The following is a 24,403-nucleotide window of genomic DNA, read 5'->3' as shown; positions in this document are numbered from 1 at the left end:
ATTTCCAGGGAAAAGTAAACAGAGGTTGCACAAAGAATGCTGAGTTGTCTGACCAGCTCTACCAGATCAGAGGAACTGAGGTCACCTCAGTATCCAGGAAGTTAGGGAGGCCTAGTGGAGAGCTAGGGCTTGGCAGCGAGCTTGAGTTGGAGGCAACTCCAGAACAGGGTGAAAAACCAGTTTTGACGCAGGCACAGAACAAAGCCTGACACTCCCAAACTTTATTCAAAACACAACCCTGGTGTACGCCCCTGTGCGCTCCCCAGGTACAGCCTAGTGATCCAACTCCACCTCAGAGTCTGATGGACCGCAAAAAGCCCACCTCCTTCTCCTGTGTCAAGGTGGCGGTCAAGGAGTCTTAGGATGGCTTCTGTTAAGAAGTCCAGATGCCTGAGGCTTGTAAGTTGGAGAGACCGGAGATCAGGTAGCCCAGAGATAGACTCCTAAGTGTTCCACGCAGTGACCTCAGCTGCTCCGTGCTTAGCTCAGCATGGGTGTGGCCTCCCACTGAGTCCAAATCTCTGAGCAGACACCCAAGGTAAATTAGAAAAACCAGATTTTTTTTTTAACAAAAAGCTTAATTTGAACATCTTAAGTGTTCATTTTGAAATGGGGCTAAACCAATCAAATCATATGTTTTGAGTGAGTTTGAAATGCATCTCCTATAAGTGTTGCTGCTTGAATGGAAAAGTATTACAGCAAACAGGAGCCAAAGAATACCACAAAGTTCACTCTAAGTGCAGCAACTTATAGTTCTGCTCCACGGAAAGGTTTCCCCAATGCAACAACTCTGCCCAGGAGGGGAGGGTTGCCTCAGTGAAGTTCTGCTAGGTGTCCTCACCCAAACCTCATTCAAGAGATTTATTGGTAGGGAGGAATCCAGAGAGTGGCTGCCCCTACCAGAGTGGAAAAGGGGGAGCAATGAACTGAACAGGCACAGGGCTTATATAGGGGCGGAGTTTTTCGAAGATTTTTAGGGTGGAGCTTGGACAAACTCAGAGACTGGCTGGATTTCGTGTTCAGGGATTGCTTATTTTTCCTTCTGGGGGTTTCCTGCTCATGGTTGGTTGCTGTGCCGAGTTGGTCAGGGGCAGAGTGCGTTTCTTTGGTTCTGGTTTCACTGGCCCTTTTTTAATCTTTTGGCTCTCGTTTCTGGGCTAGGGTGTGTTTCTTTGGCTGGCCCTTTTCCCCTACATTTGACCCATCTCAATCACAAACTAGGGCCAGTTAAACGTTTCTGAAGCTACTGTGGCCTTGGGTGGAAGATATGATATCTTTTCAGAGTCTCTGGGGCAAGTTGGCAAGGTACTCTGAGGTCACAACTCCTACCCAATGGCCTAGAGCCAGACTAGGCTCTGATTGGCCGCAGCTAGGAACATTGGGGAATATAGTAGCGGTTTCGTGTCACCCCACCACCACCTCCCGACACACCCTATCCCCAGTCTACATTTCTCAATCAGTGCTCCAAGCCCAACCCAGCTGCCTGGAGAGAATCCCGGATGAACGCCTCGGGGCTGGGGGCCTCTGGGAGTTGTAGTTTTTTGTTCAGACAGACACCGCCGACGCCTGGGCGGGGGTTGGGCCAGAGACTACAAGTTCCAGGGGGCGCTCGCGGGGCCTTCGCGAGGCGGCGGGTATGAAAGAGGAATCCGCCCGGTGTATGGTGAGTGAGGGCCCTGGTCTGACCGAGGTGTCGGCTGCAACGACGCGATAAAGGCCGCGGGGCTAGGGTAGCTCAGACTCCAGAAGTCGCCCACGGCCCGGCGGGGCAGTGCCCACCCTGCCTCGCTGCCATTTTGCCAGTGATGCGGCGGCAGGGGAGGAGTCTCGAGCGGAGCGTGGTGGTTGCGCTAATGGACAGATAGAGGAAGGGGAGGTTGAGAGGGAGCGGAGCAGGATTTGGGAGCTGTGGGACTAAGTTGAAGACTTTGCTGTACGTCCCAGTATATTACCGTGATAGGTTTCCCACCTCGTTTCGGCTTTTGACCCTTGCAGTTTCTACCCGCAGCTCTATTAGTGAATTCTCAACTTTGTAGGCCTCTTTGATTTAAAGGTATCAAACTTGGCCCCGTATTTAGTTTTTGTTGTTTTGAGACAGGGACTGGCCATGTAGCCCCTGCCAGCCTCAAACTTGGGATCATCCTGCTTCTGTTGGCCCATAATTTTGTTGGTGGTGTTTCTTAGTATTACCACAGTGTACAGAGAAGGCAGAACGGAGGTCGTTTCTGTTCTTGTTTTTTAACCCCCTTGGTGGTGTAGGTGGTGTGGGGAGTTGAATCTAGGGTCTCTCACATTTTAGGCCCTTACTGTTCAGCCTCTGCTTTTTCTCTATCATAAATCCTGCAGAAATTAATGGCTTGGCTTTCCCAGGTTGATCCAGGTCACAAAAATAGTTTCATTGTGGGTGCATTTGATAAGAACCACACAATAATTTGAGTACTTTTTTTTTTTTTTTTTTTTTTTTACCCTGACGCTTGTAGAAGGAATATTGATCTGGATTATACAGATAGTTTCTTTTCTTAATTTACATATCCTGGCCTTATTAGTCTTCCTCAATGCAACTTGAGCTCATCTTGTCCACTGGCAGCGTCTGTCACAACACTTCTCAGAACTGGCTGGCATCTGTTTTCCATGTTAATTTGGATCTATGGATCTATAGGATAACTCATTTAAAGAACATTGCTACCAGGCAGTGGTGGCACACTTAATCCCAGCAGTCAGGAGGCAGAGGCAGGCAAATCTCTTGAGTTCCAGGCCCCAAGACAGCCAGGGTTACTTATAAAACCCCGCCTTGAAAAACCAAGATAAGGGGCTGGAGAGATGGCTCAGAGGTTAAGAGCACTGACTGCTCTTCCAAAGGTCCTGAGTTCAATTCCCAGCAACCACATGGTGGCTCACAACCATCTGTAATAGGGTCTGGCGCCCTCTTCTGGCCTGTAGGCATACACACAGACAGAATATTGTATACATCATAAATAAATAAATAAATATTTAAAAAAAAAAAAAAAAAAAAAAAACCAAGATAATAATAATAATAATGGTGATGATAATGAGCGTTGTTTGGGGGCTGGAAAAATGGCTTAGTGGTTAAGAGCAAATAATTAGCAAGAAAATGTGAGTTCTAGTTCTAGCACCCAGATCCAGGTGCTCACAAACCTGTAACTTAGAGAATCCAACTCCTTCTGGCCTCCTCTGGCACCTGCATTTATGTTTGTAAATATACATACATATAATTACGTAATTAAAAATAAATCTTAAACTGCTGGAGAGATGGTTCAGCAACTTAGAGTATTAGCGTCCTTGAAGAGGACCAAGGATGAGTTTTCAACACCTACATGGTGCCTACAACCTTCTGTAACTCCGGTTCCAGGGCATCTGGCAGCCTCTGGCCCTCTACAGGTTCTAGTCACTCATGAGTAGACTAGGCTGTTCTCAAACTCAGAAACCCACCTACCTCTGCCCCCAGAGTGGGATCGAATGCCTGTACCACCACTCCTGGTAATTTTTTATTTTTGTGAGTTCACTGAGCTCAGTTAATACTGTCTATTGGGATGTTAACTGATCTTGTTGTTGACTTCATATTGCACAAATAACCATAGTTTCGGTGAGTTCATGTGTGCAGTGGTTATATCATGTCCGGAAGATAGCAATTCTTTCTGCCCTCTCTTCCACAGCTCTTCAACCACCAGCTAAATTACCTTTTTGCATACTTATTTATGTACTTTTTTGTTGAGACAAGATCTCATCATATAGACCAGGCTGGCCTTGAACTCACAGAGATCTTCCTGCCTCTGCCTCCCAAGTTTGAGGATTAAAGGTGTGTGCCACCACCCCTGGCCTAAACTACCTTTTAAGGGTAGAATAGTATTTGACATTTCAATCTTTGGCACATGTTAGTATGTTATGTCATTAACCATGGCCGGATGTATTCTGTTCTTTTGACCTGGATGCCTGAGGAGGGACAGTTAGGATACTTTTCTTTCTAGTGTTACCAGGGAAAAGGGAGGTGGTGCCTAATCAACCATGGGGGAAGGGTGTAGTCGAACTTTCCTTTGAGCCACAAACTCACTGATAGAGACACAGAGACTTACTATTATGAAAGCTTTGTCTATAGCTTATGTTTGTTTCTAACTAGTTCTTAGAACTTAACCCATTTCTCTTCATCTACATCCTGCCATGTGACTTGTGGGTGTTACCTCTCCTCCTACACATCCTGTTTTCCCCGCATCTGGCTGGGGACTCCACCTCTCTTCTTCCCAGAGTCCTCTCTGTCTCCTGAAGTCCTACCTAAACTCTTCCTGCCTAGCTATAGGCCATTCAGCTCTTTATTAAACCAATCAAAAGATGCCTTGGCAAAGACACATCTTCACAGTATAAACAAATATTCCACAACACTTCCCCCTTTTGTCTAAATAAAAAGGAATGATGTAACTCTAACACAGTAAAACTATGTATAATAATTTTCAGGTAATAATTATATTTACAAAGTCCAGTCCATTTGTATTTGGCAATTTCAGAGAAAATACTCTATTATCTATCCTATCTTGATGAATCCAAAATTTTATTCCTAAACCACTTTCTATCATAACTTGTTTTTGTTTTTTTTGTTTTTTTTTTTTTTGTTTTTTGGTTTTTTGAGACAGGGTTTCTCTGTAGCTTTAGAGCCTGTCCTGGAACTAGCTCTTGTAGATCTATCATAACTTGTATCACAATCCTAAAACTATCTTTTTAGACCTTAAAACATCTTTTTAGATAAACAGTTTAAGTTTTTATGTCTCTCAACCTTACGGACTTTACACCTCTTTTGTGAGATTCTTTTCTGAATTTAGTAACAAGGAAAACTAACTATAACTATTAGTCTTAAACCCCATCAGAGAGCTGAGAAGGATATATTACCTGAGTAAACAGGAAGTGCAGAGCAAACAACTTCCGAAACTATAGAAGCAGCAAAGAGATTTGTTGCCTAGACAGTCACCAAGGATCCTCTGCAGCATTGGGGCAACCATCTGCAGCCTACAGGCCTAAAATATATGACAGACTCTTTTGTGAAGGACTGTCCTACCTTGTCTTGGCAAAGTTTGGCAGTCACCTTTTGTGTCCTGCTTGTCCAGTTTGGACAGCATACTGTCAGCAGTTGAGGCACGAACAGTTTCTTGCCAAGTGCCTAACTTTGCCGCATTGAAAACAAACTCCAGGGGGCTGGAGAGATGGCTCAGAGGTTAAGAGCATTGCCTGCTCTTCCAAAGGTCCTGAGTTCAGTTCCCAGCAACCACATGGTGGCTCACAACCATCTGTAATGAGGTCTGGTGCCCTCTTCTGGCTTGCAGGCATACAGACAGAATATTGTATACATAATAAATAAATATTTTTTAAAAAAAGAAAAGAAAACAAACTCCATTTGGATTTTCTTTGATACCTAATTATCTTCTCTGAAGTAGATTGGTGTTGCCAGGAACAGACTTGTCTCATTGTTGTGAAAAGCCTTATGTCATTATAACATCCTAAATACCATATTTTATAGGTCTCTTATAGGCAGAGACTGCTCACTTTTTTCCCAGCCTCCCAGACTCAAATAATAACACAGAAACTATATTAATTACAACACCATTTGGCCAATAACATGCATATTTCTAGTTAACTCTTACATCTTAAGTTAGCCCATTTCTATTAATCTGTGTATCGCCATGAGGCTGTGGCCTACCAGTAAGGTTCTGTCTGGCATCTGGCGTCTTTCTCCTTCAGCAGCTACATGGTGTCTCCCTGACTTCACCTACTTTCTACTTTCTATATCTCTGTTCAGATTTCCTGCACGTCTTTACTAAGCCATTGGCTGAAACAGCTTCTTTAATAACCAATGGTAATAAAACATATTCATAGCATACAGAGGGGAATCCCACATCAGTCTTTGAAATGTTTGAAGACCACATGTCTATCTAAAATATCTGTTTGACCTTGAAAACATTTCTAACATGGCCACAAATTTGATTGTTATAGATGATTAACTACTAACCTACATTTCTTAATTATCTTAGGCGGTTTCTAATAATAGCCTTTAACGTCTAGAACTTTATATTACATTTAAAAATGAGCATCATAGGTATAATACCTTAGAGTAGAAACATACATAATATATTCTAACAAAAATAGCCTTAAATTTGTATCATTATACAAAAATCCCTATGTATGTAAAATTTTTGAGACTAGTAGTTTTTTTAGTTTGAAAGTAGATTCAATAATCTTTTATCCTATCATTTTTATATCTCCCTTTTTTCTCTTCAGAAAGAGATTCCTGAATCTAATATCCTTTGTTTGTTTGTTTGGGTTTTTTTCTGACTTGACCAATAATAATTTGTAACCAATCCCCCTAAACAATAACAGACATCCATAACCCACCGAATGACCACAAATGACCCACTGCATTTTGGGCCAAGCAATGACTTAATTGGTAGTTTCTGTGTTGTTATTTTGAGGCTGAGCAGCCGGGGACAAGCGGTCTTCCTTCAACACCATTTCTTGGGAATGTGGGCATCAGGTTCTCTAGACTGCTTCCTGTTTTCTGGGGGTGATGGCATCTCTAGGGGACCCTTAGAAAATTAGGATAACTGTCAAATCCTGAGAAAGCTAGCTGTATTACTTTTCTTTTAGTCTCTGTGAGATAAGGCAGAGCTTCTCTGAAATCTTAGCTGGAGTAGTCTGAGGCTGGACCATCTCAGCTGGCAGCTTCCAAGTTGTTCTGGGTATAGGATTTTGAGGAATTACTGAGGCATTCTGAGAGGCTGGATCATTGGGCTACTTGTCTTCATATCTGATCCTTTTGTTCTGAAAACACGTAAGCATTTAAAGGTAGCATACATATCTGCATTAACACAGGTATGGAATGTGTGGTGTGCACACGTCAGCTAAGATGATTTGTTTTATGTTTGATCAGGTAAAAGACATCAGTCAACTTTATAAGTCCGTTTGGACTGTATAGCCAGACTGTTATGAGGACTCTGTAGCCAACCGGATTTATCATGTCTCGTCCAGTTTCAGAGGGATCAGCATATATGTTACCTGTCCTGTAGTCTTTTTTGACCTTTCCCTCATGTCTGTAGCCAAGATCCTCAGGAGGTCACCTCAGTCAAATCTGATCTCTGTTAACTTGGAAGAGAACCATAACTTCTTGTTTCCTGTCCTGGAACTTGCTCCATACACCAGGCTGGCCTTGAACTCACAGAAATCTGCCTACCTTTGCCTCACTACCTGCTTCTACCTCAAGACAGTCTTAAAATATATAGGTTGGGGGGCTGGAGAGATGGCTCAGCGGTTAAGAGCATTGCCTGCTCTTCCAAAGGTCCTGAGTTCAATTCCCAGCAACCACATGGTGGCTCACAACCATCTGTAATGAGGTCTGGTGCCCTCTTCTGACCTTCAGGCATATATACAGAACATTGTATGCATAATAAATATTTAAAAAAAATATATATATAGGTTGGTTTAATTTAGCAGTCCCTTCCACAATCCGTTGTCTCTCAGCAGCAGCTATTATCTGTTCATTGAAGTTCAAAAATGAGGTGGAGAAGAATTAAAGAAGATGGTGTGGACTACTGGCCTCAATAGCCTCTCGACATGTTTATACACCACATACAACAGGAAAGAATTCAGTACCAGTGAAATCCTCAGCTAAAGGCACCACCAGGCCTCACAAAGCTGAGTTTAGTTCTCAGGACCCACATAGTGAAAGATGAGAACTGACTCCCACAAGTTTCCTCTGACTTCCATGATGCCATAGCAAGTATATATATGCATATATGTATATACACACATGAAAATAACCAAAATTTAAAATTATGTACAGAACTGCTGAGCTAATGGGATGGCTCAGTAGGTAAAGGGTCTTACAGTCAAGGCTGCCAACCTGAATTTGATATCTTGAACCCACATGGTGAAAGTAGAGAAGTGACTGTTGTTTTCTGGCCTCCACATATGCTGTAGGTTATGTTTTATGGCCTGTGTGTATACCTGTGCATACACACACACGCACACACAAAGTGAACAAATAAGTACATGTTAAACAACTACTGTGTCTTGGTAATTGGAAGACAATACAATTAAAACAGATGTGAAAAGATACTTCAGTGTTGACTTTTGACATGTGACTAATGACATAAAAAGATGCAAACCATTACTGGTCAGGGAAATGCTGATAATGAGATACCACTATGTGCCCACCAATATCAAATATTGGTGAGGATGCAAAGTCTTTGATTCTTCTGCTCTGTTTGTGGGAAAGTAAAGAGGTACCACTATATGGAAAAAAGTTTGACAGGTTAAACACACATCTGATCCAATACAAATTCCTTGGTTTTTACCTATGAGAAATAGAAATACAGGTTCACATGGTGTGTGCTCAAGGACCTGTGATTTCTAGAAAAATCGGAACAGCTAGGAACCTGTCAGCAGGTGATAGGTAAAGGAAATGAGGTATAGCCACATAACAATAACATAGTAATTCACAGAACACACAGAACACATTGCATCTAAAGATTCTTGGTGCTGAATGAAAGGAACCAGTATGTTCTATTTTTATGAAATTATAGGTGACAAGGTCAGCTTGACTGCCTAGGACTGAAGGTTGTAGGGGGCTCACGGAAGGCTTTGATTTTTTTTTTTTTTTTTTTTTTTTGGTGTAGTGATGGCCTCATAGGGTTTCCAGAATTCCCTGATTTGTTTACTTTAAATGGATGTTATTTATTGTGTGCAAATTATGCTTCAATAAAGTTGACCAAACAGCAAATGCCAGTGTTAATTGAATGTTGGACTTTGGCATCTTTCTACTTGACCTGGGTCTAGGGAATGCTTGTCTCACAATGAGCAGATGGAGTTTTCTTCCAGGACAGAGAAATACTGCCTTTGGTGAGCAAACCTTAAATTCACAGAAAAGTTGACATTTGATTGCATCCTGTAGTTGAGAATATGATATGAATATGTCTCTAAGAAGATTTCACACCTTAGAGAAGTTAAGTCAAGCCCAGAATGTATTTTGAAACTCAGCATGCAATACTGAAACAAAAGCATGTACTAATAATGAGTGCCAGAAAGGCTCAGGATCAGGCTTCACAGGTGACCCCCGTATAATGTGGTCATTTTCTCAATAGTCCTGGCTTCAATCCAATATAAAGTGAGTTATCGTACATGCTCCCACTTTCCCTCCTGATAGGATTGGGGCCTGTGTCATCCTGAACCTTCACCCCATGGGTCAGGTAACCCACATGATCCCTTCCTAGGTCTCAAGTGGGGTTTCCTACTGTCTCTAGGCCAAAGAGTGTAGTTCCTCATTTTTAACCTCAAAGTGAAGCTTCCCTGTGTTCTCTCAGAGAGTCTACCTGGAAGTGAAGCTCAGGCTACTCTTGTACCAGAACTGGAGATGTCCAGCTTGCCTGCCATTTCAGTGCTGCAGTGGCCTCTGCTAATTAAAAAGTCTGCATAGAGGGCTGGAGAGATGGCTCAGTGGTTAAAGAGCATGGCCTGCTCTTCCAAAGGTCCTGAGTTCAATTCCCAGCAACCACATGGTGGCTCACAACCATCTGTAAAGAGGTCTGGCGCCCTCTTCTGGCCTTCAGGCATACACACAGACAGAATATTGTATACATAATATATAAATTAAAAAAAAAAAGTCTGCATAGAGGTAACACACATATTTATTTATTTTTGTTGTTGTTGTTACTTGAGACAGGACGTCATGGTATCTCAGACTGGTCTTGCGTTTACTATGTAGCTATACTACGTTTGGGCCTCTTGTCTCCAGCTCCTAAGTGTTTGGATCGCAGGTGTGTACCATCACACCAGTTATTGCCACTCTTGCAAGTGCTTTACCAGCTCAGATACATCCTTAGTATCTTAAGAGATAATGATTTTTCTTTAAAGATTTTTTTTTTCATTTTATGTGTTTGGACGTTTTGCCTTCATGTGTATCTATGCTTCACATGCGTACAGTGCCCTCAGAGGCCAGAAGAGGATGTCAGACCCCCTGGAATTGGAGTTACAGACAGGTCCTCTGGAAATGCAGCCAGTATCTCACCAGGCCTGGTTTTGTTTTTTTTGGTTTTTTTGTTTTTGTTTTTTTTTTTTGGTTTTTCGAGACAGGGTTTCTCTGTGGTTTTGGAGCCTGTCCTGGAACTAGCTCTTGTAGACCAGGCTGGTCTCGAACTCACAGAGATCCGCCTGCCTCTGCCTCCCGAGTGCTGGGATTAAAGGCGTGCGCCACCACCGCCCGGCCCTGGTTTTGTTTTTTGAGACAGGGTCTCACTGTGTAGTTCTGGCTGGCCTGGAACTCACTAGGTAGACCAAACTGTTCTCAAACTCACAAGAAATCTGCCACACCTAGCTAACTTTTTTTGTTTTTTAAGAGGTAATCCTTATGGCAAAAAATATTCTTCAAATCTTATTTTGGACTTTGATTGATTTACAAGTACCACTTTATGGGTTAACATAAGTTTGTTATAAAGGGGATTTCAGGGAGAGGTAGACTATAGAGATGACTTCGTGGTTAGGAGTACCTGTTTTTGCAAAGGATCCAGGTTGGGTTTCTAATAATCACATGCCAGTTCACAATTGTCTATAACTCCAGTTTCAGGGATCTGATATCTCTGTAGGCATCAAGCACACATGTGATGTGCATGTATACATATAGTTAAAACATTCATATACATAAAATAAAATAATATTTGAAAAAATTAAAAGGAATGGGGATGTAGCTCGGTTGATAGAATGCTTACCTAGTGTACACAAAGCCTTGGGTTCAGTCTCCAGCCAATGTTGCACATCTGTAATCACACCACTCTGTGGTAGAGGCATGAGAAGATGAGAGAGATGGAGAGATGGCTCAGCAGTTAAGAGCACTGACCTGTGTTCTATTCCCAGCACCCACATGGCAGCTTATAACTGTAACTGTTATAATCTGTAACTCTAGTTCCAGTAGATCTGATGTCCTTTTCTGACTCTGCGGGTGTCAGGCATGTTTGTGGTAGGCAGATAAACACACATGCATAAATTTTTTTCAAGTTTTTTAGAAAAAAAGGTAGTATTGATACAGATCAAGTTCAGGATACAAGAAACCCTTAGTCCCAAAACAGGAAAAAAATTATTAAGAACTGTACACATGATATTGCCTCAAGGCTCTGTGGTATGTTTTCCTCTATATTAAAAATAAGACATAATAAGCACTAAGTCGGCAGTTTTCAGGCACCAGGTGTTCTAAGGTTTAAATCTCGTTGCAATATTTTGCTCCTTTTTCGACTCTGGATCCTTCCTCTTGTTTTTTTGAGATGGGGTTTCTCAGTGTATTCCTGGCTGTCTGGAACTGAGAGATTCACCTGCCTCTACCTCCTCTTGTTTCCCCAAGTTCAGAAAGGCGGAACACTGTATCACTGAAAATTCCCAGTGAACCCATGTCCATCCCAACCCCCAGCCACACACAAGGAAACCAAACCTTGTTAGTAGTGCTTAAGATGTGATTAGGGCTTCACTAGGGCAGTGTGTCTGCATCCTGGGAAATCTTGCTTTCAGCATCCTGACAGCATATCACTGGAAGGAATACCAGGTCATCCCTCTCAATCAAGGCTCTGTCCACCTGCCTTGATTCCTGAGTTTTAAGCCTTAAAACTATAGCAGTGTACAGCTGTGAGCTCTTCATAGTCCTAGCTATGCTAACAACTGATCCCAGGTAGAGAGGAGCTGATGTCTGTAGTTCTCACCCTGGAGGAGTAGGTAAGGGTGCTTTGACTGCATCACTGCGTCCCTGAAAGGCTGCCCTGCTCTTTCCATTAAAGCCCTTCCATCACACGGTTATCTCCCTCTTAGCTCCTCCCACCCTTACCAGCACCTCCTCGTTGAGCCCTGTTCTGTCTTACAGGTCTCCCTGTCAGCTCCCCAGCATGACCCTGCAGTGTCTCATGCTCTTGGCTGGCCTCCTGATAGGAGGAGGCATGAGCAAGTCCACAGAAAGCAAGGTAGGTGATCCCATGCCCCATGGGAAGAAGTTGAAGTCTCCTCAGAGGCAATAGATTCTCATCCCATAAAAATATCAGTCTTTGAACTTAGGGTTCACTTATGTTAGCCTGACCCTGGTAGAATCCCGTTGGAGTCCACTGCTAGTGTTGGAATGACTACACTGCCCATCACCTGTTGTGTTATGACTTCTAGAAGTTTCTCTGCCATACCTACCTATTGCTATAGCTGACCTAGAGTCTCTGCAGAGCCACCCTCCAGAGCTACCTGCTCAGCTGTTGCTTGCTCAGGAGCTAATGACTGGTAGGCACGCATGGTCAGGCATCCTGGCTCCCACCAGAAGTAGTCAAAGACAGTTACACTCCAGTGGCCTGAGCTTTGGTATCTGCCATTATTCTCTCCAAGCCAGGCAGGATGGGGTGATGTATGGGGAATCCCTTACTAACTTGGCCATGGGTAATGAAAGATTAGAAGGTAAAACTAAGTCACTAGATGCCAGGCATTAGTATCACACACCTTTAACCCCAGGATTTGGGAGACGGAGGCAGATGAATCTCTGTGAGTTCCAGTCCACCCTGGGCTACACAAGACCAATGCAGAAACAAATCCAGGTGTTGGTGACTCAGACCTTTAGTCCCAGTACTAGGGAGTAACACGCCTTTAATCCCAGCACTTGAGGGGAATATAAGACAGGAGGAGACAGAGGCTCGGGGATCATTCTGCAGTCGCCCAGCCTTGGTAGAAGTGAGACTTCACTCGTGGCTTGGCAGTTTTGCTTTTCTAATCTTCATCTTGAACCCCAATATCTGTTCTAGATTTTTATTCATCATGTTATACCCTGTTATCCTTTAGGCACTCCTGTTAACTAAATTCAGATCACAGGAAAAACCACAAACTTGTAATCCTATCCCACAGGAGACTGAGGCAGTAGAGTTCTGAGGGTTTTTTTTTTTTTAATTATTTTTATTATGTATACATACATCTATGCCAGAAGAGGGCACCAGACCTCATTACAAATGGTTATGAGCCATCATGTGGTTGCTGGGAATTGAACTCAGAACCTCTGGAAGAAAAGCCAGTGTTCTTAACCTCTGAGCCATCTCTCCAGCCCCGAGGTGTTTTTTTATTTATGTTTTTGAGGCAAGGTTTCTCTGTGTAGCCCTGGCTGTTCTGGAACTCTTTCTGTAAACCAGTACTTGATAGGCAGAGACAAGTGATATCTATAAGTTTCAGGCCATCCTGGCCTACACAGTGAGTTCCAGGCCAGCCAAAGCTACATACTGAAACCCTATCTCAAAGCAAAAATAATAAATAAAATTTAGAAATTAAAAATAGAGAAAAGGCAAACAATATAACTTAAATTTCTTGAGTGTTAGGGTTTGGGGAAGAGGGATATTTCTAAGGAAGTGTAATTGGACAGAGGGTCACTAAGTAGGGATCTAGCTAGGCTGCTGTTCGGATTCTTGTCCCTACCCTTTCAATATAGGGAGGGCAGTACTCTGTGAGGGTCTTATCGAGATAGCCAAAGACTTCCTTTGAGCTCTCTCCAGTGTCAAAAGTATTCTAGTTTAGGCCAGTTTGTTCTGTGCCACACCATGCCAGGCTATCTGAGGCCCAGACCCCAAGCCAATTCACACGAATTCATTAGGTCTTACCCTTCCTGGCCTTTGGGAGATTGGGTAGCTAGTGTTGGTCACACCTAGCCAGATTCTAGCCTTATATTTGATAGCTTATTCAGTCACCAGATATTCATTGGTCACAGGCTCTGCACAGTGGGAGAAGGACCTGTTGGATGGTGACTCATGCGCTGTGACAGGTGTGGAGTCCGGGTGTTTGTAGAAAAATCAAGTCTGTCCAGTAACTTCCAGGTTTGGTCTCCATGTTGAGGGCTAGAATCTTCCCTGTGCTCTTTCAACACAGGCTGCAGTAGGAGTGTGGTAGGAGTATTCACTTGCTGAAGGGATGTCACTTGCCCCTAGAGAGTTTGGGAGCTGTGGGTAGCGAGAAAGCTAAGACCCTGCTATGACCAGTGCTGTTCTTGGCATGAGCGAGGCACTCACCAGCCTGTCTCACTTATGTCTCTCCTCTAGGCCCAGCGACCCGAGTGTTGTATGGACGTGGTAGACTTCAATGCTACTTGCCCGGGCACAGGCCTATGTGGCCCAGGTAAGCGTCATTGTTACAAGTAAATAGCAGACTAATCACTACCCCATCATCCTTCCTCAGTGTCTCAAGACAGCTGAGGGAATGGAGGAACTTGGGCAGCACAGGCTGTGGCATTGCTCAAAGGAGGCCTCCCTGGATTTCCTTCTTGAGCAACCTAACCACACCCTTGTCTGGTATAGGCAGGACCCTGTGGGGACTGTTCTATGAAGGGCTGAGGCACAGGGAGAGGGAGGTTCAGAGGAGGAGGCACAGGGTTCAGAAGAAAACTAAGCCAGGATAGCACTTTCAGGACTTAAAAGCTCTTGAGGTATCCCCCTCCCCTTTTTTTAAGATTTATTTATTTATTTTTATTTTATTTGTGAATGTTTGCCTCTAGGTGTGCTTCACATGCACACCTGGTACCCTCGGGGGCCGGAAGAGAGCATCAGATCTTTATGGATGATTGTGAACCTCTGTGTGGGTGCTTGGAACCAAATCCAGGTCTTCTTCAAGAAAACAAGTGCACTTAACTGCTGGATCATCTCACCAGCACGTCGTGGGGAATCTTGACCCAGGAATATCTAGCAATGTTTGGAGGCGTTTTTGTCCATCACAGCTGCAAATTAATTGAAGCTTCTAGCATCTGGAGATGAGGCCAGGGTGCTGTTCACGAGTCTCAGAGCACAGGATGACCCCACCACAGAGGGTAGTCCATCCCCAGTGTCAGCATGGCAAAGGTCAGGTCCCTGTCCTACAAAAGGTTCCTGGAGGCTAGGAAGGTAGTGCTTCCTGGAGGCAGCTAACAGAGGTTGGGGCTGGTGAGAGAAGGCAAATAGGGGCCTCTGGGAGAGGAAGACCCAAGTAAGATGATGTCACGACCACCCACTGTCTTTGCCTGTCCTGAGGCAAGAAATGATTGTGATAAAAAGTTGGTCAGTCTTGAGGGGGTGACTAGATTGACTCAGCTGTCACTTGATTTGTCAAGAGGTACTCCTTGGTACCTGTCCTGAGTTCCATTACACTCAAGACTACATAAACCCAGAGAGACTGCTCAAAAAAGCAAGTACCCTAAAACATTGACAAGTTCATGGGAGGAGAACACGGACAAGATGTTGAGACTGGAGGGGAGATGGGGACCAAGAATGAGTGTAGTAACAAGGGAAGGAGGGCGTTTTTCTGTGGTGAGCAGAGAAAATCTGAGGATGCCATCTTAGGATTTCTGTTGCTGTGAAGAGACACTGACTGCAGCAACTCTTTTATTTTTTTTATTTTTTTATTTTTTTTTGGTTTTTCGAGACAGGGTTTCTCTGTGGTTTTGGAGCCTGTCCTGGAACTAGCTCTTGTAGACCAGGCTGGTCTCGAACTCACAGAGATCCGCCTGCCTCTGCCTCCCAAGTGCTGGGATTAAAGGCATGAGCCACCACTGCCCGGCACGCAGCAACTCTTTTAAAGGAAAACATTTGATTGGGGCTGACTTACAGTTCCAGAGGTCTAGTTCATTATCATGGTGGGTCATGGCAGCATATAAGCAGACATGGTGCTGGAGAAACTACTGAGAGTTCTACATCTTAATCTGCAGGCAGCAAGAAGTGAACCGTGTGCCACACTGGGGGTAACTTGAACATAGGAGACCTCAAAGCCCACTCTTTTTCCAACAAGGTCACACCTATTCTAACAAAGCCACACCTCCTAATAGTACCATTTCCTATGGAAGCCATTTTCTTTCAAACCAACGCAGGTGCCAAATGGCCTTCATCAGCCTTCTAACCTAAAGTTCTGGAAGTTGAACTTTCCTGGATTCCTTCACATTAACAGGAGAGCCTGGGACCAGGCATCTCATGGGGCTACAAATTGTCCAGAGATGGCTCAGTGGGTGCAGGCTACTATGCCAAGGTAATGCTAGTCACAGAGGGGCTGGAATAAGGTGGCTCTGGGCACAGGTACAGGGAAGACATAGGAGCCCCATAGGCCTTCAGGGCTCCACATGACTTTCTGGCCACCCTCTTTTTGTGCATGTAATTGAACAACCCAGCATCAGCCCACAATAGAGTCAGTTATGTCTCGACACAGGAAATTAGTAAAGGGTGATTCTGATTCTGGGGAGAATCTCACTCTTTTTGTTTTTGTTTTTGTTGTTTTGTTTTGTTTTTGAGACAAGTTCTCCCTATGTAGTCTTGTTGGCCTGGATTTCCTAGAGATCCACCTGCCTTTGTCTCCCAAGAGCTGGAATTGAAGACATGCACCACTATACCTGTTGGGAATCTTACTCTTGGTGCTGGGTTTTGTACTGAGGACTCCATGTTCTTTAGTCTTGCCTTTAGCAGACACACATGCCTCTCCTGAGATCTACTTATGTATTAAATTGATAAGAGGAATAAAGTTAGGCACTTTAGGAGACCTGTTCCTCATCTTATGATTCCATGTTTGAGCAGGAATCTTCCACCCAAGTAGAGCTGAGAATTTGGACTTTGATCCTGTGTGGTTTTCTTTGCCCACAGCATTGGTAGAGCTGGAATGGGCTGATGTCCTTCTTAGACCGTTTGTCCATTGCTGTTGATACTATCTCTGCCACCACAGAAAGGCTTCTGTCTCACCACAACCCATCTGTTCAGATCAGACATTATAACCTTCATTGTTAAGGTTTAATGACCCATGGTTTAGCTCTACATACTGCCCAATATCGAGCTGTGGCTTCTAGTACCCCATCAACATTTGTGGACCGTGTCTGCTCATCTTCTGTGTTGGGGATGTTAGAAGTAAAGGTGTAAGGTGTCCTTCAGGATGCCCTGTCAGAGGAGAACAGCTGTCCACAAATCACTGGCCAGTACAGGCTAGGTCACTCTCGGAATGAAGGTGTAGCTTTGGTCAGTGCCAATCTTGGATAGACATTTGGATAGACATCTCCTGCTACAGAGACCCTGGGAAATAGCACAGGGACAACAAACAAGCCCGTGTGCCCCTGTCCCAATGTAGAGGCCCAAGTGAGGGTGCACTGCCATATGTCGGCAGTATCCTGCATATATATCCTGGAGGAAATGGTTCTGGTGGATAAGGCTGGACCTTAACATGATACCTATTCATTTTAGCTAAGTACTTTGAATAGTCTCCTGAGGCATCCAGAAAAGAAATGACTGCCTTAATGATGGGCATCCACATGAATTTGGTTGAAAACTATGCTTTCTGTTGAGTTTATTTCTTTTTCTGGAATTGGAGCCTGTGCCTACAGATTTCCACATCATGTTAATGTTCTTGAGTTGAAAATTACAAAGCTACAGAGAGACCCTGTCTTGAAAAAAACCAAAAAAAAAAAAAGAGAAAGAGAGAGAGAGAGAGAGAGAGAGAGAGAGAGAAAATTACCAGTTCATAAGTTCATAATACAGAAAAGCTTACAGAAGACAGTGAGATGACCTTGACTTACTTTGACTGGTACAGGTTGCTACAGGCACTGGAATGCAGATGGGAGTGCTAGCTGTGTCCGCTGCTGGAACGGGACCCTCCCGAAATACAATGGCTCTGAGTGCAGAATTCGTATGTCTTCTCCAAGCTATCTACCCCAGTTCCCCCATACTTCACAAGGGTCCTCATGTCCTATTTGGGGAGAAACTAAGGGAACCACTGTACTTGTCCTCTCCAACGGCGGTACCCACCTCTCCCAGTAATGTTGTCTATTAATGAGCAGCCCCTTGGATCCCTCCCTGAGAGTTCTGTTCACTGAGGACAGCTGTGGGTGAGAACCGCTCCTTACTTTCTCATCTCTAACCTGAGCTGTCCCTTTAGGACTATATGTGAGGCCTCAGTAGGGTTCCTGGCATGGCCCAGGCCTCCCCTCAATTCTGCTCTCTCATAGTTACTGGCCGGGGCATGCAGTTTCCTATGAACAGAAGCTCAGGGATACCTGGACAGCCACATTTTGGTAAGTCTTTTAATTCATAAATCCAGAACTGTGCCTCTGATTAGGACCTGGGATTGGGGATGGGGCCCATAATTAATTAGAGCTGGTATTGGTACCAGTGCCAATCCTGAACCACTGAGACCACAGCAAACATAGTCCACTCTGACCCCCAGGCCTTAGGGATTGCATTGCCCATCCCATCTTGCTCTTATAGGTTGTAGGCCACTGATGAGACTGCAAACACACAGGTCATGCCTCCTGATCTGTTTTCAAGGAAGGGACAAACCCTATTTACCTGATGCTTGTATCTCCAGAGTCCTCAAGCCCACCTTAAATGAAGGCCTGGGGAGTAAGGGGTGGAAGTCTGAAGTATCAGTGTGGCCAGGCAAACAAGAGAGGGGACTGGGGTGGTGCTGGTAAAGAGAATATGCCCAATGCAGAGGAGTCCCATAGATTAGGAAGCTGGACCGAGCTCCAGTACAAGACTGCCTCTTCTTAGGTGACACAGTCATTTTAGGGACACATCACTCTGACCCTCATCCTTCAACAGTGCTGGATCTTAGACTTGGAGTCCTATTCTAAGAGGGCTCAGTTCTTCCTATGGGCCTTAGAACCCATCTCTCCTCTCAACCAGAAATTGCACTTGAAGTCAGTGGCACAGAACAATGGTGTTTAGGGTAGGGGTAGTATAGACACATCTATTGCACAATACTAATGACTCAGCAAGGTCCACGGAGTCTGTCTCAGTAAGAAAGAGCCTTCCCGGGAGATCTTGTCTGTTTCTAAGCAATAGTGGAGAATGTGCCTGAACTGGCCTTCCCCTGTAATCAGATTGATGACTACCTTAAGAATCATAGAACCTTCATCCAGCAACTGATGGAAGCAGATGCAGAGATCCACAGCTAAGCACTGGGCCAAGCTTTTGGAGACCAGTCCAAGAGAGGATAATATGAACAAAGGGGTCAAGACCATGATGGGGACACCCATAGAAACAGCTGACCTGAGCTAATGGGAGCTCAATGACTCTGGACTGAACAGTGAGAGAATCTGCATAGGACCAAACTAGGCCCTCTGAATGTGGGTGAGAGATGTGTGTGTGGTTGGGGCAGCCGTTATGGCCACTGGCAGTGGGACCAGGATTTATTCCTACTGCTTGAACTGGCTTTTTGTAGCCCATTCTTTTTTGAGGGATACCTTGCTCAGCCTAAATATAGAGGGGAGGGCCTTGGTCCTGCATCAAAGTAATGTATCAGACTTTGTTGCCTCCCCATGAGAAGTCTTACCCTCTCTGAAGAGTAGATGGCAGGTGCAGTGGGGAGAAGGTGGGGTATTAGGAGGAGGGGAAGGAATGGGAGTGGAATAGATATGTAAAATGAGAAAAGATTATTTTTAAATATAAATTAATTTTTAAAAACTTTTAAAAAAAGGAAAGATACTTCCCAAGGTCAGGCCATGGTGGCACACCCCTTGAATCCTAGCACTTGGGAAGCAGAGGCAGGAGAATCTCTGTGAGTTCAAGGCCAGCCTGGTCTACAAAGTGAGTTCCAGGACAGCTAGGACTGTCACAGACAGAAACCCTATCTCAAAAACAAACAAAAAGAAAGAAAGATATTTGCCGTAGCTGGCAGTTACACTGTTCTGTGAAGTAATAACCCCTAGCATGTCCTGACCCCAAACAAATGGAGCTGAGCAGGAGGCAACTGCATGTATCCAAAATGAGCTGCAGCAGAAGTACCTGCTTCCAAAGGCTGGAGGCTGGGGCCAGTCTAATGGAGAGAGCACAAAATTAGCCTGGTCCAGGAGAGAGTGGGCACTATGATGTCCCTTGTCCTGTGGTGAGGTGTGTTGGGCTTGTGGAGGAGTGCAGAGCCCTTGTTCTGACATGTGGCTGGTGCCTAGTCAGGGCTCAGGTATGTTTGGGGAATGGTGGGTCCCAGGGGTTACGCAAGGAACACTGAACCGGTATCCATCCCCCAAGACCCAGGCTCTCCTGGCAGCTGTTGGTTTGCCTGCAGGGGGTCCTCATGTGGCAGCCTCCCTCTTCCTGGGGACACTCTTCATCAGCACAGGCCTCATCCTCTCTGTGGCTGGGTTCTTCTACCTCAAGCGCTCCAGTAAACTTCCTGAGGTTTTCTACAGGAGAGACAGAGGTACTTCCTCCTGTGACTGAGTTTCCACCTGCCTAGCCTCAGGGGAACTGTCCAGAGCCTGCCCCACTCAGGACATAGGTAGGTGATCCCCAGCAGATACAGAGCAGGCACAGGGTCTCCACAGAGTGCCTCTGGACGCTCTTATAGCTGAGAACATGAGGGTGGGCCCTGCTGCGTAAGAGCTTCCAGGGTAAGAAATGGTGAGCAGCTGTCCAGGCTCCCAGTGCTCAGGGCATGCAGAGCTGCGGCAGCTGCTGGGCAACAGAGTGACATGTTGTTTTCTTCCCCAGCTCCTGTCCTGCAGCCTGGTGAAACAGTAAGTAACCTACTCTGCTAGGCTGAGCGACCTGGGCTATTTGTACCTGTGCCAGGCCATCCAAGTCTCACTTTGCCTTTCTCTTTTCAAGGCTGCCATGGTCCCCCTGCCACAGTCTTCAGGTACTGGCTGCAGCATGTTATGGGAGTTGGGTGGAAGGGTCTTACTGTGGACCAGTCTTCAAAGCCTGCTCTATAGTTTTTATCCCCAGATATCCCTTTCTAGGACCTGACCTGCCTTTACACTTTCTATGTAAACTGTTCCATAAGTCAGGGTCAAGGACAGGTGCTCAGCAGGCATTACTACTCTTCTTTCTCATCAACACACATGGTTTCCATGTTGCCTCCCTTCCTCAGCATAGGGCCAGGTTCCCTGCTTCATCCGTATTCATGTCTAAGCCTAGCTCTGCTTGAGAGCTGCAAGGAATATGTCAGTTCCTGAGCCTTTCCCTGCCAGGCCTGTGCAGTTATGATCCACTGTGCAGGAGATGCCGTGAGCATAGGTAGGTTGAGTGCAGTTATGATCCACTGTGTAGGAGGTGCCGTGAGCACAGGTAGGTTGAGTGCAGTTATGATCCACTGTGCAGGAGGTGCCGTGAGCACAGATAGGGTTATAATCCACTGTGTAGGAGGTGCCGTGAGCACAGGCAGGTTGAGTGCAGTTGTGATCCACTGTGCAGGAGGTGCCGTGAGCACAGATAGGGTTATAATCCACTGTGTAGGAGGTGCCGTGAGCACAGGTAGGTTGACTGACCGTAGTTGCACAGCTCTAAGCCCCAGAGCAGACTCATTGTCTTCACTGTCTCTGGTCTACAGTGGAGAACCAGTGAGTGTTTCTTTTGAAGATAAAGTAGTTTCTTGATGAAGCCAGACCTACCTTGTTCCAATTAGTACCTGTCTCAAGTTCTCCAATGCAGCCTTGTCCCTGAGTACCTTATAGGTGTTGCCAGTGACCTGCACCACCACACAGCAAAAGACACACACTAGCCACTTCAAGAAAAGTGTGTCCCTGGTGGATAGGGAATCCTTCATGTCTCATTCCTAGTGTCTTGTACCTCCTGTGGCTTTGCTTATCCGTGTCCCTTTCTCCCTTTCAGGAGGATAATAGTCATGGGGTCTAAGCCTATTCTAATAGAATCACATCTGCACAGACCTTTTTTCAAGTTAGGGTTATGTTCATAAACTTCAAAACTTGGGTGAGCCTGTCTTTAGAGAGTGCCATCCAACTCCCTGTAGAACATAATGCAGATGTAGTCTGTGCTTCTGTCTTTTTTTTTGCTTTTTTGTTTGTTTGTTTGTTTGTTTTTGGATTTTCGAGACAGGGTTTCTCCGTAGCTTTTTTGGTTCCTGTCCTGGAACTAGCTCTTGTAGACCAGGCTGGCCTCGAACTCAGAGATCCGCCTGCCTCTGCCTCCTGAGTGCTGGGATTAAAGGCGTGCGCCACCACCGCCCGGCTCTGTGCTTCTGTCTTAAGGAATAGCTGGGCTCTGATCCAGGCCCAGGTGCCAGGGTGTGGAGTCTGGGGGTCTTGATAGGAAACAGCTGAGCTCATGGGGACCTCCATCAGAAGACACTACCATTGTACAAGGGAGCCTAGTAAGCATCACTTCCTTGCTAGAATAAACTCCCTACATGGGCTTTGTGCTCTGTGACTGTTGACTATGCTCCTGAGAGCCTATTGTTCTGGCAAAGATCTGAACTTTACCTATTTCTTTAACCCCATTTCAGTGAGGAAGCCAAGATACATCAGGCGTGAGCAGCACCCAGACAAGAACAGGGATCCTTCTGCCTTCTCCACAGTGGAGGCCCACATCAGCAACGTCTGACCCAGAGGTCAACTGAGACTTCACAGCACAGCATTGGAGACCCAAGGTTCCCCTCCAGTGAACTCAACACACAAAGGGCCTGGGGCTTAAGATAGGCCAGTGTCGGCTCCCAGAGACAGATACGTACAGTTGCTAGGGAGAGCTAACCTCTATGTAATGAGATCTTCTGTCCCACCCTTACTATGTGGTTTAACAGGAGTAACCATCTGTGAGAAGTGAGGACTCAAGAACAAGTCATAGAGAGTCTGGGCAAAGTTCCAGCATCTGTAACAGCTTCAACACAGGCCTGATCCAAATGGTCAAAACATCTGGAGGCCACCCAGTGGAGCCCATGTTAGACAGTACTCTCTTCATCACCATCAAGCTAAAAAGAATGAAACCAAGGTCCAGAGAGTGGAGAAAACAACCTGGAAACTGGTACCAGAGATAGGTTGCTCCAGCGTTGGCCTGATAATTTATCTGCTAACCTCTAAGGCATACATTTCTTTTTTTTTTTTTTTTTTTTTTTTTTTTTGGTTTTTCGAGACAGGGTTTCTCTGTGGCTTTGGAGCCTGTCCTGGAACTAGCTCTGTAGACCAGGCTCTGGTCTCGAACTCACAGAGATCCGCCTGCCTCTGCCTCCCGAGTGCTGGGATTAAAGGCGTAAGGCATACGTTTCTGAGAGTTGCAGAATTGAATGTCCTAGGTTTCCTGATTCTAGGGACAAGCAGAACCTAGTCTCCCAGGGACAGAATCTAAACCTTTCAGGCAGGATACTCAAAATGTTTACCCATGAGGCCCCCATATCTGGACACCTGCAGGTCATTTGTGTTGCTGGGCTTGTTGAGAGCATGCTGACCAGCGGTCCTGTCTTTGCTCCTGTGGCTGGTAGCATTAGCCATATGCTCCTGTGGAAGAAGGTGCCCTGTTAACCAATGCCACCTCCCTCTATGGCCCAAGGGTGTCTAACATCTTCACCATCTGGCCCACATCTGATCTTATTAACAGGGATGTGAGCTTACTTCCCCAGACTTGAACCAGTGGCTAAGGTAGCAGCAGTGATTTAAAGTTGGACCAATTAAACGAGACTAGATATTCTCTCCTCTGGCCTCACTATCCAGGGGTCATCTATTCAATGTGTGTGGGACACCTGCCCCATTGCCATATTCAGGGGACAGAACCAGGAAGGCAGAACCCCTTCAGCAGGGTCCAGGACCTGCCACCTGTTACCTGGTGGGCCTGGCAATATGGCAGTCCATCCCCACATGTGGCCTTGGCCTGTTCTACATGTTCGGGACACTGTCTTGTATGAAGTGACTACCCCGCTCCTTAGGACTTGAGATAGAAGGTGCCAATTGATGGCCCTTCAGAGAGAACTACAGATGCAGCTGGATGTGGTGGCAAACACCATTAATCCTAGCACTTGGGAGGAAGAGGCAAGAGAATTTCTGAGTTCAAGGCCAACCCTATCTACAAAGCAAGTTCCAGGATAATCAAGGTTATATAGAGAAACCCTGTCTCAAAACAAACAAAAATCCAGGAAAAAAAAAAGACTACAGATACATCACTAGGCTTTGTGGGGGGCACCCTTTGGGAAAGTAGGACTCTATGCCGGCCACCTGAGTCCAGCTCAGTGGTTCCACTCAAAGCCCTTGCGTAGACATGGAAATGTCTGTCTGCTGACTAGTGGAGGAACTAAAGAGTGCAGAATGAGACCATAGGATCTAGACATCCTGCCTTTGGTTGTTTGAATAAGAATGCCTCCCATGGACTTAAATACTTAAATGCTTAGTCTTTAGGGAGAGGCACTACTTGAGAGGGATTAGGAAGTGTGAGTTTGCTGGAGGAGGTGTGTCACTGGAGGTGGGCTTTGGGTTTCAAAAGCTCTACAGGCCCTGTGACTTTCTCTTCCTGCTGCTGCCTGTGGACCTGGATGTAGAACTCTCAACTTCTCCAGCACCATGTCTGTCTATGCGTTGCCACGCTGATAATGGGCTAAACCTTTGAAACAGAAGTCCTAATTAAATACTTTCCTTTATAAGAGTTGCTGAGGTCATAGTGTCCAGTCAATAGCACTGGAACACTCAGACACTGCCCTTGCTTTGTAA

The 24,403-nt window shown here is 45.3% G+C and overlaps 1 protein-coding gene across 2 annotated transcripts; it reads left to right on the top strand.

The window, feature by feature from the left end:
- Positions 1 to 1,556: 1,556 nt before the first annotated feature.
- Positions 1,557 to 24,338, top strand: C11H1orf159 (chromosome 11 C1orf159 homolog). Of its 2 annotated transcripts, XM_057784677.1 has the most exons (9): positions 1,557 to 1,663; positions 11,894 to 11,990; positions 14,079 to 14,154; positions 17,566 to 17,661; positions 17,981 to 18,046; positions 20,041 to 20,175; positions 20,466 to 20,491; positions 20,583 to 20,613; positions 22,219 to 24,338. In XM_057784677.1, the coding sequence occupies exons 2-9, from the start codon at positions 11,916 to 11,918 to the stop codon at positions 22,314 to 22,316; spliced, it is 603 nt and encodes a 200-aa protein (XP_057640660.1). In that variant the 5' UTR covers positions 1,557 to 1,663; positions 11,894 to 11,915; the 3' UTR covers positions 22,317 to 24,338. The 2 variants fall into 2 exon arrangements, with proteins under 2 accessions (XP_057640660.1, XP_057640661.1); XM_057784678.1 differs by lacking the exon at positions 17,566 to 17,661.
- Positions 24,339 to 24,403: the final 65 nt, after the last annotated feature.

This window comes from Chionomys nivalis, chromosome 11 (assembly GCF_950005125.1).
Source record: "Chionomys nivalis chromosome 11, mChiNiv1.1, whole genome shotgun sequence".
Taxonomy (NCBI): domain Eukaryota; kingdom Metazoa; phylum Chordata; class Mammalia; order Rodentia; family Cricetidae; genus Chionomys; species Chionomys nivalis.
Note: the sequence above shows the minus strand (reverse complement) of the source record. Positions and strands in the feature narration are given on the sequence as shown.

Excerpts from the sequence above, each read along its gene's own strand:
- C11H1orf159 (XM_057784677.1), top strand. The coding sequence starts at position 11,916 with ATGACCCTGCAGTGTCTCATGCTCTTGGCTGGCCTCCTGATAGGAGGA. Across the intron at positions 11,991-14,078 it reads GCAAGTCCACAGAAAGCAAG|GCCCAGCGACCCGAGTGTTG; the intron begins GTAGGTGATCCC and ends TCTCTCCTCTAG. Across the intron at positions 17,662-17,980 it reads TGGCTCTGAGTGCAGAATTC|TTACTGGCCGGGGCATGCAG; the intron begins GTATGTCTTCTC and ends GCTCTCTCATAG.